General features: G+C 40.6%; 1 protein-coding gene across 1 annotated transcript in view; it reads left to right on the forward strand.

The window, feature by feature from the left end:
* Window positions 1-15,377, forward strand: part of CCDC141 (coiled-coil domain containing 141) — a 211,086-nt gene that overhangs the window by 46,039 nt on the left and 149,670 nt on the right. The window contains 2 exon segments of the mRNA XM_075001976.1: window positions 2,384-2,492; window positions 8,027-8,280. Of these exon segments, the coding sequence (XP_074858077.1) occupies window positions 2,384-2,492; window positions 8,027-8,280 (363 nt within the window).

Raw genomic sequence — 15,377 nt, forward strand, 5'->3', positions numbered from 1 at the left:
CATTGGACAAACTGGTTCCTCTCTAAGCAATAGAATAAATGGAAACAAGTCAAGCATCAAGAATGGTAACATACAAAAACCAGTGGCAGAACATTTTAACCTCCCTGAACACAGATACAGACTTGATATTTGCCATTCTCAAGCAAAAACACTTCAAAAACACACTGCAACATAAAACTGCTGGGCTGCAGTTCATATGCAAATTTTACACCATCACCATGGGCGTGAAAAAGGAGTGAGAAAGGCTCACTCGTTACAATAAGGAATTTTCCACTTTAGATATCTTCACCTTCTTATCCACGTGCACCCTGATTGAATTAGCTCTGATGCAACACTCCCATCTCTATAGGACTCAGTTTCTTTTTCTTTCACTTCCTACATATGATGGTGCGAATTGCAACTCACATCATGCCATAGTAAAACTGTCTTTAAGCTGCCTCTGGGCTGTCTGTTGTTTTTGTGAAATCTCTGCTTTACTGTGATAAAGCATAAACATCATTACAAGGATATTCTGCAATGAAAATCAAAACTTAAAGCCCAATTGTTGAAGTGTAATGGATTTGTTGTATAGCATAAAAATCATGAGGAAAAGGAGAATAGACATGCAGAGCAGAGAATTTTAATTTTCACCTTGTTTCTTAATTTCATTATAGGTTTCAATACCCTGCATGACACTCGATCCAAGTGTGAATTTCAATGATTTGGTCTTCCTTAATTGAGCAATCCAATTACTAAAGATGGCAGAAAGCTACAAAATTGAAGTCTAGATTTTAAACAACCCAGTGTTTGATGTGATAAGATCTGGGGTGCTGGTCACTCTCATCAGGATACAAATTACCTGCAGACATCAGATTCTGGTCTGGGTTCAGATGTAGATCCAAACTCTAGGGCGTTTGTATAGTGACAGCTCTAATACAGCAAACTCTTTCATGTCCGAAATGCTATCATCTGGAATTCTCAACTAACCAGCATTTTAGCCATAGGTAAATTTTAGTTCCGTTTTCCATAAGTACAGTATAGTGAAAGTAAATACAAATAAATACAGCAAATACATTATAAGATTACAGTGTACAATACTAGTGCTGTTGGTAAATAAAATATTCTGCATACATTTGTTTGTTTTTCAACAGCTAATCTTGTTATGCACTGCTAGATATACCTCTCTCTTATCAGAATATTTGAATTTCCAGCAACCTCCTGGTCCCGGGGCTGCTGGATATGAGTTTACTGTAATTACAACTGACCATTTATCCTACTGAGGGAGCAGTATGACACCAGACACAGAGGATACAATTAACCAAAAGAACATTTTGATGTAAACTGTAACGTTAATTCAGTATCTCAGATCTTGGCCAGTGCACAGACAAGGTTGGTCAACAGTGCTTTATATCCAGAATATCAAAGGCACCTGTGCAAAACCTACATAATACAGACTTAAAGCACTCAGCAGCACTTTCTACAGCTTGTCAGCTTGGCCTGAGCCACGTCGGCTTTCCAAATGTTACCCAGAATAACTTTTTAAATACTGCTTCCTACAGCCGAGATCAGTCCTAAGCAGGTGATACCTATTTAGAGAAGTTCACAGCCATAGTTTGGGCAGACTGTGTACAATAAGTTATAATAATGGTAAAATGTTGACAACATAATAGGTGACTCTCTCTCTGGAACCCCTAACTCAAATAACCTCAAATTTGGACCATAAAATCTACTCTGCATGCCAGTAGTTCCAGGGCAATCTGACAAAGCAAGTGGATATTAGAGCACTTCGAAATACCGACTGTTAAGCAATAAGCTTGTCTTAATCTTAATGATACTTGTGCTATGGCTTCACTGTAATTTGTTTATTATTGGTTTAGTGGATTTACACTTTCTACTAATTTTTATTTTCAAATATCAGATTGAAGATTGTATTTACCTCTAAGGTATTCTGCAGAGACATCTGGGATTTAGATATCTAACATGCCAGCAGGGATCTAGAGGGGATCCGTGAATAAAATCTGATTGTCAGGGGCAAAGCTTTAGTCAATAGCTAATTAGGGGGATTTTAGACAAACCTTTAAAACTTGTAGGATCCTTTAAAAGCATTTTATCATTGAACCTGGGAGGTAGGAGAAAAGCATCATAAAAAGACAATCTGTAATCACAGTCATATCAGAAAACATCCAAAACGATAAGGGATCAATTCATTTCTGAACCTTGTGAAAACAAAAGCCACCCAGCTGCCTCTGAAAATTTATATTGGGAAGTTGTAACTGATAGCCGCCAGGATTCTTTGATACCCTTCTTTGAGAATTTGTTACCAGAAATGGAGCTTATATGGTGACAAGCTATACTTTAAGGATTGCTGTCCTGCACTTTTTTCTCTTGTGTATTCCTAATGCAGTTTGCTATTAAAATTGACCAAGTGGAGGATTTCCTTCAGAATGCCCAGGAGTTTGAGAACACTGAATCGTTGAAAGAGCTCCTTCACCAGCATGAGCATCATGCAAAGGGTAAGGAAAGGGTTCCTTTCTTTGACCTGTAGCACAGTCCTATAGTAAGTTATTTGAATTACTAAGCTTTGAAAGATTTTTTTTGGTTTTCCCAAATAAATTCTTCTGTTATGAAATGATGTTTGCTAAGGTAGTTTCTTTATTGCAGAAAGAGCTCAAAAAAGTGAGTATTGCTCAGTGCTTAGCAATATAATACCTGATGAATACACATCTGACAAGTACCGGTAATTGATAACGCTGCCCTTAAACACCTTTTCCCCTCCCTGTTGTGTTCTTACTGTTTTCCCTCCCTTGGGTCCTTTAGCTCTTCCATCTCTTGAGTTCCCCATACTGCTTTTTCAACCTGCCGTGTTTTTCTGTGTGTTGAAAGTGGAGGTAGGGGCCATTCTGGGTGGCTGCAAGCTGGCCTGTGACAATCCTGTGCCCCTGAGTTGAGCTCTTATAGAAGCTTGGGGCAAAGGATGAAATCTGGCTTGGTGCCAAACTCCCTCAGCAATCCCACAGCTTCTTGGGTGTGCAGATGAGGGAACAGTGTGTGACATATGCCCTCACCTCCTACCCAACAGTTGAGCTTTTGGAAGTGTAGGGGCAAAACGGGGTGAAGTGGGCTGGAAATGAGCTACTATGGACCTCCAGATAACCTCAAACTCCAGCTGCCCATAATGGCTTCCCTGATGCGGGGAGTGATAGTGGCAAACTAACTCCCCTGCTGAATTGCCTCAGTCCTGTGTGCAAGGAGATTCCATTCACAACCTAAAGTGAAGTTACAAGTAGGTAGATGGCAGCCAGGAAATAATGACCTTTATCCCACCTCACTCCCTCTCTCTCTCACTTGCTCATCTATGTTTTCCTCGCCATACCAGGAAAATTCTCACATTTCAAGAAAATCTTATCATTATATGAAACATTTTCTGCCATGCCAACATTCTGATCTTTTAAAAGTGGACAGGCAGGTGCCTTCCCACCATCTCAGACCCAATCTCCTTGCACAACTAAGTACAACTGCAATCCATTCTAAAATACTGTAATCCCACAAATGTCTGGTGTTTTTTCTGCCACAGATCCATACACTGCAGCCTCGTAATTTTAACAAAAACTTTAAGGAAACCTGTTATAGAAAACGTAACAACCGGCAGAAAATATAAACAGCAGTTGATTGTTCAGTAATAGAGTAGCAACTTGAACATTTTTGCATTGTATCAGAAATCTAGGTGTTTCAAAGGCTGGCACTGTGAATCAGATGCAATTCTACTCCAGAGACTATAAGTGAATTGAGCTCAGGTAACTTTAATATGAGATTGGTGGTCCCAATTCAATCTTTATTGGACTGAAGTTCTCATCACACAGCAATTTTAACTGGGAATACCTGGCAGTGATTGATTGTCATAGCTGAAAAGAGGGTTCATAACTGAAACAATCAAGTGAAATTGTTAGCCCAAGGGAAGATAGGCTTGGGTAAGCTGACTCTTATCTAGATTAGCCAGAGTGATAGCGAATCATAGAATAGTAGGACTGGAAGGGACCTCGAGAGGCCATCGAGTTCAGCCCCCTGCCCCAATGGCAGGACCAAGTACTGTCTAAACCATCGCTGATAGACATCTATCTAACCTGTTCTTAAATATCTCCAGAGACGGAGATTCCACAACCTCCCTTGGCAATTTATTCCACTGTTTGACCACCCTGACAGTTAAGAACTTTTTCCTACTGTCCAACCTAACCTCCCTTGCTGCAGTTTAAGTCCATTACCTCTTGTTCTATCCTCAGAGGCCAAAAAGAACAAGTTTTCTCCCTCCTCCTTATGACACCCTTTTAGATACCTGAAAACTGCTATCATGTTGCCCCTCAATCTTCTCTTTTCCAAACTAAACAAGCCCATTTCTTTCAGCCTTTCTTCATAGGTCACATTCTCTAGACCTGTAATCATTCTTGTCGCTCTTTTCTGGACCCTCTCTAATTTCTCCACATCTTTCTTGAACTGCGGTGCCCAGAACTGGACACAATACTCCAGCTGAGGCCTAAACAGCACAGATTAGAGCGAAAGAATGACTTCTTGTGTCTTGTTCACAACACACCTGTTAATGCATCCCAGAATCATGTTTGCTGTTTTTGCAACAGCATCACACTGTTGACTCATATTTAGCTTGTGGTCCACTATAACCCCTAGATTCCTTTCTGCTGTAGTCATTCTTAGACAGTCTGTCCCCATTCTGTATGTGTGAAACTGATTGTTCCTTCCTAAGTGGAGCACTTTGCATTTGTTCTTATTAAACTTCATCCTGCTTATCTCAGACCATTTCTCCAATTTATCCAGATCATTTTGAATTATGACCCTATCCTCCAAAGCAGTTGCAACCCCTCCCAGCTTGGTATCATCTGCAAACATAATAAGGATATTTTCTATGCCAATATCTAAATCGTTGATGAAGATATTGAACAGAACAGGTCCTAACACAGACCCCTGTGGAACCCCACTTGTTATACTTTTCCAGCAGGATTGAGAACCATTAAGAACTACTCTCTGAGTACGGTTAACCAGCCAGTTATGCACCCACCTTATAGTAGCCTCATCTAAATTGTATTTGCCTAGTTTTTTTATACGAATATCATGTAAGACTGTGTCAAATGCTTTACTAAAGTCTAGGTATACCACATCTACCGCTTCTCCCCTATCCACAAGGCTCGTTATCCTATCAAAGAAAGCTGTCAGATTAGTCTGACATGATATGTTCTTTACAAATCCATGCTGGCTGTTCCCTGTCACCTTTCCACCTTCTTCTTGATCTCCTACTTTTCTTTGTTTATATCTTTCCTAAGTGCTAGAAATTTGGAGGATGAATGGTTGCATAATTAATGAAAATCATGTCTGTATTGGTCTCTACAAGAAAGGCACAACTTACTTCCTCAGCTGTAAAGATGGTAAAAAGAATGGTCTTTCTTAAAAAAGTGCTGGAGCTAGCAAGCTATGGTGATGGATCCTCTTAATTTTAAAAAGTAAACTTAGCTGTGTGCTGGGAGCACACCTGATTTGGGGGATGGGTAAATAAGTAACTTTTTATTAGAATTATCCTTGTTAAATTTCAAGTTTTTAGCCTAATATCTATGGCAAAACCTGCTAAAGAAAAAGAAGGTTTCTTTATGACTTTATCCAAAAGTATAGTACTAACAGGCCCTTGATTGCTTGCACAAGATGTCATCTTGTAGTAAACATTTTGTGAACTACGGTCTTCAGCTAGATGGAGTACAGTATTTCTGGCTTGTTCAGAGGCTTATTAGAGCTGCTGGGAATCTTCTGAAGGAATATCTTTGTCAGAAATGATGACTGGTCTAAATCAAAATTTTCCACAGGAATGTGATGATTTCAGTGAAATACAGGCAGAAAGAAGGCAGGTTTCCTGATGGCTCAACAGCCCAGATTTACAAGCCTTTCAGGTGGCCTGTAGGAATCTCTGAACTCCCAGACACTGGGCCAACTCTTCTAGTAGTCTGCCGTAACTCCAGACAGCTCAGGGAGCCCCAGAAAGATTTTAAAAAGCTCAGAATAAAATGTGATTTCACCTGTTTAAAAAAAATGGAATTTCCATTCAGTGAAGAATTCCGTTTTTGTTTTGGTTTGGTTTGGTTGGATTTTTCTGCACAATAAGATTTTGTTTCCAGATAGTTTTAGTGTAATACTATAGGTTTCCTGTGGTCTAGAGAGTGGAGCTTCTTGATAGCTAACTACAGTTGACTTTGGAGTTGCCTGCCTCTCATTGAGTCCCCCTCAAATACATCCATTATCTGTGACAGCAAAATCGGTTCCACAGTATTTGGCTTATCACTTTGGTCTTGTTCAGAAACATTCCAACCATTGTTAGCTTCCCCTCAATGTACATTAAATTCAAGCTTCCTGTGTTTGAATATGAGGCCCTGCATAACCTGACTTCTGTTTGTCTTTCCTCTTGTCTGCTTCCATGTTCCTAACTCTCACTTTCTGCTTTTCACAAGCTGTTTGCAGAACCATCCCCTGCAGGTGCTTGTCCAGAGCTCATCTACCACACTCCATACAGCATGGTTGAAACACCTTTCTCCCTCCCTCATTCACCACATAACTCCCTCCTTCAAATCCCTCCTGAAAATACCTGAAAAGCCCTAATCCTATCCCCATTGAAATGTCTGTGAAGGGTTATTGTGCTGCTGGACATTAGGAGGAATGTAGCTTGTGGGTCAGTGAAGTGTGTTGATGCACTAGACTTCAACCTGCCATGTATGTTGGTGGAAGGCATCGATGGACAGTGACTCCAGCTACAAATAGTTCATATGGACTCTATTTGGAGCTAGGAAGTAGAAATGCCCCCAATCAGAGGAAGAAATCTGTCCTTCTGAAACATCTGTATAGGTATTGCGTATGAAACCCTTTATTTGGACTTTATATAGAAGACCAGACATTCTAGAGACTTTTGGTCCACAGAGAAAAACATGGTAGGTAATTGAAGTTCTGCTTTGGAGTGGTCTGCTGAAATCTCCGTCCAAATGAAATAAAAGCAGCCAAACCTCAAGAAAACAGTGCCAATATTGCGTTTGCAGGTCATCTTTCAAATGTCAGTCATTATAGAGAGTATATATAAAAATGGGCTAAAAGAATGCTTCTTATACTAACTAGATTAGAAAACTTACCCAACATTGCCTAGTCTCAGTCTGGGAGGTGAAGGCGAGGCAAGCTGTGTAGGCCTGCCCTGTCAGTGCTCTCTGGCACGGGGCCATGTGGGCTGGCCGGGTGTTTCTGTATTGGGTGGCCTGGTGGTGCTGGGTGAGAGCAGGCTGCGGCTTCTGTAGGGGTGGGGGCAGGGCTGTGCTGCTTGACCCAGCAGTGCTCAGGGGAGGGGGAGTTGTGGTAGTAGGCCCAGCCAGGCTCACATCCCCCCATCACACAACTGGTCTGGCTGAGAGTTGGTGGAAAGGGTTTGTGGCAAAGAGGCCAATAACCTAGGCCAGTGGCCAGCAAGGTGGTGAAGCACTGGAATAGGTTACCTAGAGAGGTGGTAGAATCTCCATCCCTAGAGGTTTTTAAGACCCATCTTGACAAAGTGCTGACTGGGATGATTTAGTTGGGATTGGTCCTGCTTTGAGCAGTGGTTGGACTTCATGACCTCCTGAGAGCTCTTCCAATCCTATGATTCAAAGATTAGCCCTGTACCCAGATGGCTGCTCCCTTCCTAGTGTGGCTACTGCCAGTGATCACTGTGCAGTATAGCTGTCCCCCATGCTCCCTGACCCCAGTGGTCACTCTGCAGAATTGCTGATCTCTTCCTCCTTTTCCATGTTATGGAAAACAGTCGAATTCTAGGCACATCCCAGTTTCTTGGCACAACCAAACCCTGATGTTTGTGTAAGCTGGAATAAGAAGAAGCTGCATACCAAATTTGGTGGCCTAGCTCTTTACATTTCAGATGAGTTCTTGAACAAACAGACTTAGACTGACACGCATCTCTAAGAAAAATAGATAGTGTATTAATAAAAGTTAGCATGATTTTTCATGTAAAATCTTATTCTTCCAGAGCTCTTGGAAAAGTCACTGGCTCTCTTAAACAAAAGCCATGAGCTGACTGAATTCATAGAAGAATTCAAAGGTGATGGGCCAAATGTAAACCCTGAGTTGAAGCAAGGAGCCCACAGCAGCTGCTTGAAAATTGATAGCCTCCTTGAACTGCTGCAAGATAGGAGGAGGCAACTGGACAAATATCTGAAGCAGCAGCGCCAAGGACTAGAGCAGGTTCTGCAAATTTGCCATTGGCATCACCAAGAAAACCAGGTATGCTATGCAGCACTTAGGCCCATAGTCCATGGTAAAAGCAAAAAAAAGGTTATATGTGGTGGGAGAGTTACAGAAGGGGGACCAGTATTTTCAGGTTCAGCACACTGATTTGTTTACTTTGATGTTTTACGTGTCTCTATACAGTTTTATTTCTGGCCTTTCCTAAATTTTGGATGCTTGACTTTGTAGCCTTAATGTTCTTGTATTGTAATTTTAAAAAATGTATCTTTCTAATTTTAAAAATAACTGAATTCCACCTCCCCACTCCCTGATATGCTGTAATGTGGAATCACATTGACCTCTGCACATATGGGTTATCAGCAGGGTTTAGATCTTTAGCTTCATTGCTCTAACCTCTATCACATGAGTTAATTGAGTACGGTGATTGCAGTAGATGTTCGTTATCTTTGTGGACCAAGGAGTAGAAGGAGAGAGAAATATTTTGCCAGTGGTTTCACAACAGGAGAGGAATACAGAGATTCAGAACACCTCAAATTCAGTGCCATCTTCTAGAAGAAATATGTTCAAGTGGTGATACGCTTCTGTGCCTGTGCACCTTGCCTGTCCCTTTCCTTCTCTAGCTGTCAACCCATGTTCATCTCCTATTTCCATCCTTGTCTGCTCCTATCCAACTTCTTCCACCCCTGTGCCTCTGGTCTTACCTTCCTGTGTGTCTATATACACTCAAGGCCCCTCTTTTTCCGCTCCCCTTGCCTCTTCCTCTCCCTCCTCTTTCCTTTTCCCCTTCCCAAACTTCCAAGCCCTTCTGCCAGTCCCCAGCCATACACCAAACGAGCAGCTTTCAATTATAACTGGGTTTCTAGGCAAAAGGAAGTAAGGTGGAAACATTTTAACATTTGCAAGTTGCCACCCAGAAAAGCCACAAAGAACATGCCCCTTGTCAATTGCAGAGCTTCTGACTCTGATTTCCAGGGCAGGACAAAAGACTACCAAAGATGAAATGTTTGAGGATCTTGTGATATCATCCCAGAAGAGGGATAAACAGAGAGAAGTGGAGGGAAGATCTCTATATGGAGAGACAAACAGAGAATTGGCAAGAAACCCCATTAAGAATGACACAGATATGCAGAGAAAGCTCCTGAAGCTGATAAAAAAACTAGATTGGCTTGATGGAGAACGTTCTGCGGCAATGATCTACTGCAGCACCACAACCACAACAACAACCGACATGTTCTGTTCATTCCCCTTGAAGCCTTTGGCCCTAGCCACTGTCAGAAGATACGATACTGGGCTAGATGCACCATTGTTTTTGATGTACCCCTCTGAAACCAACCCCCCACTCATGCATCTGATGAAGCGGGTCTTTGCCCACTAAAGCTTATTCTCCAAAATATCTGTTAGTCTATAAGGTGCCACAAGACTTCTTGTTGTTCTTGAACACATTTACGTGTACTCCACACTGTAAGGCATGGGCCCACATCTTCATTGTAATCTTGCCTAACGTTTGCAGTAGTTTATGTAACAATGGATAAAAAGTTTGTAGTTTTGTTCCAGTGATGATTTTTATATTGGAATGATTTGATCAAGCCAGATTATTCTTGACAAGATGCACCAATAAACTACATGTTCCCTAAACAAAATAAAAAGTCCTCTCCAAAACCATTGCACAAAGCATTTTGAAAAGACAAAATACACTTCTGTTTCACTAAATTCATACACCTAAACAACCTCGGGTACAATGTAAAATTCTACTGCCACATTTCAGCTTCTAGTCTCAAAGTAGGAGCATGGTGGACTCTGGCCCTGATGATTTGCTGTAATTTTCAGAGAAAGCCTTTGTCTGATCACAACATTCACAAAATCTCTACACTTCTGTCCTCTACCCATCCTTGAAGCTCTCTCCCTTGCTGTCACAGAAGTTGTGCAAAATACACAAAAAGTTATCCTATAGGCAAGATTCCCTCTTATCCTTTCCATCCATGTGCAGATTTTTTTCCATTCATGTAGAGAATATTTTTATGTGCACCAAGGCATGTGCAACTGTGCACCACCAATAGAAACTCAAACCTAGCTGTAGATGTTCTGTTAATCAACTGGGTAGCCTTTGATTCTCTCCTGAGCAGACGCACAAGCACACAGCTTACAGGGACCACTGCCCATGCAGTAGATATTTCTCAGCAACTTGCAGCCTCACTGTGAGACAACACCTCCTCTCATTTAAATGCGTGCTTTACTGTCATTTTACAGCTACCCAAGGTAGGTAGTTGAATAGGTTTTTCATTGTGTACAAGTGTCCAGTAAGTGGGTTCTTAAGGAAAACCGACAGTAAGCTGTTTCTACTGGAATGACAACACCATTAATATCCATAGGCACCAAGGGAGCAAATTTTCCACATTTCATTAAAGACAGCAGATGTGAGTTTCAAAAGATCCAAGCAATGTGGACCTTTTCAAAAACACCCTATGTTAACACTGATGAATCATTTAGGCATTTGAGCGCCATGGAAATGCACCCCTTTCTGTTGATGAACTCTGAGGCCTGAGGGTGAAGATCTAAAAACAGGCACATGGATTTCATCAATTGGTCCAGTACAATTCAGAAATTTCAGGAGTGTAAATTCACGTCCTCCTTTAATGAAATTAACATGGCAGTGCAGTGTCTGTCTTCCAAAATGACCCACGTGTGTGATTACAAATACATGTGCAGCAGCTTCTATATATTAATGAGTGCCTAGATCACAACATCGAGCAGAGTTCCCTCCATGCTGGCTGAGAGCGGTTTGAAATGGTCCTTGACTTGAAGAAGACAATTATAGGATGACAGAAGAGGAATCGTGAGAATTTGCTACTGTGAACCCAAGTCCCAGAATTCTGGGAGCTTGCTGTAGGTGTCTGACATGCACTGCCAGGGGAAAAGAAAACAAAACTAAAACACCTCCCAGAATGCATGGAGCCCAATAGACAAAAAATACAGGAACGCAGCCGAGAGTGTCTAATTCTTACTCCAAAAAAATTGGTACCATGTGTATATGCTGATTCAGAGGGAAGTAGGTAACAGCAGCTGTGCAGCCATGGATGCAATTATTTTGGAATTATTTTTCTCCAACTGTTAGTTCACCCAAATCTACTCCAGCAAAACACAACAACAAAAAAACAGAAATGGCTAAGCCTTTTAAATGGAAAGTTTCCTAAAAATTCAGCCAAGCCAGGCTCTTGTCATGCAAAGTTTCAGTCTGAACGTTTAAAGTTAATGGAAAGTGCTAGGCACAACTGGAGCATATAACGCTGCCTGTAATATTAATTCTTGAGGGTTATGCATCAAATACAGCTCTGGCTTTTTTTATACAGTGTGTATGTGATCACCCAAGTAAAACATTTTACACCTGACTTGGTACTCTAAGGAGATGCTAACCTTATTCTGAAGCATCAAGCATTAGTAATTGCCAGAGGCTAAACTGAATTTATTGGTATCATCATGACTAGAGGGATCACTAGCCTGTATGAAAAAATCGTGTGTTCCTGTGTAAGTGTTATCTTTCCGCCAGTGGCTATAGACTGAGAGTTTGGAACAAATCCCCCTTTTCAACCAAGATACTGTAAAAAGAGAAAATGCTAAGTAAGAGGTCATAGCCACTACTATGAAAATCATGAGATACGATCTATCACTTCTTTAGAGAGTCATGATTCTACTTTGGCTGTTGCTCCTTCATCTAATATCACCAGGAAAGTGTTCAGCAAGAGAATACACTTTAAAAAGTATTGTTATTTCAATTCTCAGTATCCTGTGAAAAATTCTCAGTGGCTACCACTGAAGTTTCAAAATAAATTTAGCTAAATAGGTTTGGAAACATATCTTAGTGAGAGGTACACATTCTAAGAAAAGGATTCCTTCTCTAAATCCTTCTTCAAAGCATAGAAGTACCAGGAGTTAGTACTTCTAACTGTGATGCTTTCATGAACTACATGGTCATCCAAGTTTTATCTAATACATTTCAAGAACTTACAAGCAGGGAGACAGGTGCAAAACAGAAGAATCTCTGCAAAATACTTTGCTATCTTACATTGAATAAGGAAGGGGAAAATTATTTGAACAAATTTGCTGTAAAAATACTGCAGAATCTCCCCAAATTCCCAAAAGGACTCAGGAGGTGGGATAGGAAGCTTCACATTTGGTAAAATTTACCTCTGATTTCTAGTTGCCCTAAATATCAAAGGACAATTATCTCTAACAGGGCACCAAGTTGAATCCAGCTCAGTTTGGGAATGGTGGAAAATATTTACTGTCTGGTTTATGTTGACCAGATGATACATGTGAGCTAATACAGAAGGGGAAGAAACATGAGAAAATTGTGCCTGTATGAGAGAGAGCCCCTAATATTAGGATGCCCCTATAGTATGGAGATTGTTCAGCCTAATCTGGTTGCTGTATAGTGTGTGTGTGTGTGTCTCCATTTTCTGCTGAATAGGTAACAGGAATACCCCTATTACAACCAACATCTATTGGCAACTTTGGTGATAACTTGAGGAGAAGGGCTGTAGTTCTGACAGAATGCTTATCTGACTAACTGCCTCCTCATGCCCAGCTCTGGTCCAGAGTTGATGCAGACTAGCAGAGCCAGATCCCTTCAATACTGTTTTTACCATGGACCTGTTCTGCATCTGAATAATGGAATAACAGTCTGGCACCTTACATAACATTTATGCACAATTAGGAAATAATACATATGCCAAAAACTATCTGATAAAAGTTTTGTGATGGAGTAGCTGTTTTTAGACTTATGAATATGCATTTTAAATACCTGGTCTCATAGTGTTGGCAGACCTATATTTTGCTCTCTGTGTGTGTTGAACTCCCATTAATGTCAAATGGAGTTCTGCCATATATAAGGAGAACAGCCTATTGAAGTCTCATTGGCGCTAACGGAAGTTTGGGAGACGTAGGGAGAGCACCATACTGAAGTCAAGCTCTGCTGTGAAGATGTGAGGGTAGTTTTACCCTTAATACTGCTCATGTTTTTCAAAGGGTAGGTATAAAGCCCAGAGGTCTGGCTACTCTGATTTTTGAAAGAGAAGCTAATCTAATATAAAGATCATAATATACTTCCTTGCCTGGAAGACCTAAAAGTTCAGCACCTTCCTTCTGCCTCTGATTGGAATGTAATGATCTGATAAGCATAATCATAATGTTTTTTTTTATATTTCCCTATGTAAAATGTACCTGGCTTTACACTTAAAGAAGAGATGACCTTCCTTTTCTGTTACAGCAGAGCCTTATTTTGCTGATAATCACCTTCATTTATGAAAATCAGAGGCAGATTGGGCTGTTTTGTGCATAATTAACTTCCTTGGTGAGATGATTTATGAATGTAATTTCTCTCAATTGTGCCAATCATGTATATAGGAGACAAACAAATAAATTAAACTTAAACTATTCATGGTCCCTTGGCAAAGGTTTTGTCAAGGGCAGATCTGTGGGACAGCACAGCACATCCTCCTCCGCAGTTCATGAAGACATACAGAAGGGGGGTGAGCCCTCTTTCTAAAGGCAAAATATTAACTGTCATGAGCTTTTTAGTTCTTGTGTCATTAAGAAGGTAGAACTAACAGCTCTGTAACCCCTTGATCCTATCAAAACAAAAAGCAGTCAAGTAGCACTTTAAAGACTAGCAAAATAGTTTATTAGGTGAGCTTTCGTGGGACAGACCCACTTCTTCAGACCACAGCCAGACCAGAACAGACTCAATATTTAAGACACAGAGAACCAAAAACAGTAAGCAAGGAGGACAAATCAGAAAAAGATAATCAAGGTGAGCAAATCAGAGAGTGGAGGGGTGGGGGGGAAGGTCAAGAATTAGACTGAGTTAAGTATGCAGACGAGCCCCTATAGTGACTCAGAAAGTTCACATCACGATTTAAACCATGTGTTAATGTTCCGAATTTGAATATAAATGTCAGTTTGTCCACTTCCCTTTCTACAAAGGAGCAATAATTTCTTTTCAGTAACACACATACCTTGAGGTCATTGACAGAATGCCCCATTCCATTAAAACGTTGACTAACTGGTTTGTGGATCTGGAGTGTTTTGATGTCTGTTTTGTGCCCGTTGACCCTTTGTCTAAGGGAGTTAGAAGTCTGTCCAATATACAAAGCATCTGGGCATTGTTGGCACATGATGGCATATATTTGATCCTGGATTTCATTTACTACCAATGTACCCAATGTAAAAATAACTATAGTAGAGCAGTCATTTAAAGGTTCTATTATGGCATCTTTACCTAAATGAATGTAACCCACTTTTTGGTAATCTTTACACAGTGGGCTACATTAATAGTTTTGTGTTCTTTCTACTGAAAGCTATTCAGCATGCAAAACCGGGGGCAGAAAATATAATCATTGCTGTCCTCAGGGTACGGTTTGGGCCATTGCTGTATGTGGAACATGATTTCAAACATAGGCAGAGGAGTTTCAATTTTTATTATCAGGCACAGGAGGACATGAGCAAACCCTGAACTGCAGTGTGCACAGGTATAACTGGAAATCTTCAGTAGTGACTACTGCTCTAGATTTATGGAAGAGCTGTCTAAACAATCTACTTGTGCTCCTGAAAGGCTCTTTTCTGATTTTTCAAAAGCTGCCTCCTCTCTGGTCCCTGCTTCTGCTTCCCACTAAAGTGAAGGAAAAACACTGAGTTTCAACACTGGCAGGTTGGAAAGAGAGCTGGACATTTTCACCTTCACATAAGCTCCCAATACGTTCCATAAATGATTTTTGTAGAAATGAAAAATGGATTGCATTTTACCCTAAGTGCAAGAATATTTAGACCTGAACAGCATTAAATTATTAAATTTTCTTTAGTCAGATCTGTTTAAAATGATCCTTTGCTAGCTACTGGGGTGAAATACTGGTCAATTGAAGTTAATGGAAGTGTTGAAATTTCCCTAATTGGGGCCAGTATTTCAACCTCTGGTATATTTATAATTGTCCTATATGATTTACTCTACTAGTGATGGTGTAGTCTCCCTTACTGTGACTGCAGACATGGATTTATGCAAAACTAGCTCTGGATCTCAGCCCTTTGCATAAAAAAGATCTGAATCCAAATCAAACTCTGGGACCTTTTCAGGCATAGATCTT

The sequence above is a fragment of the Carettochelys insculpta genome, chromosome 8, assembly GCF_033958435.1.
Source record: "Carettochelys insculpta isolate YL-2023 chromosome 8, ASM3395843v1, whole genome shotgun sequence".
NCBI classification, from domain to species: Eukaryota; Metazoa; Chordata; order Testudines; family Carettochelyidae; genus Carettochelys; species Carettochelys insculpta.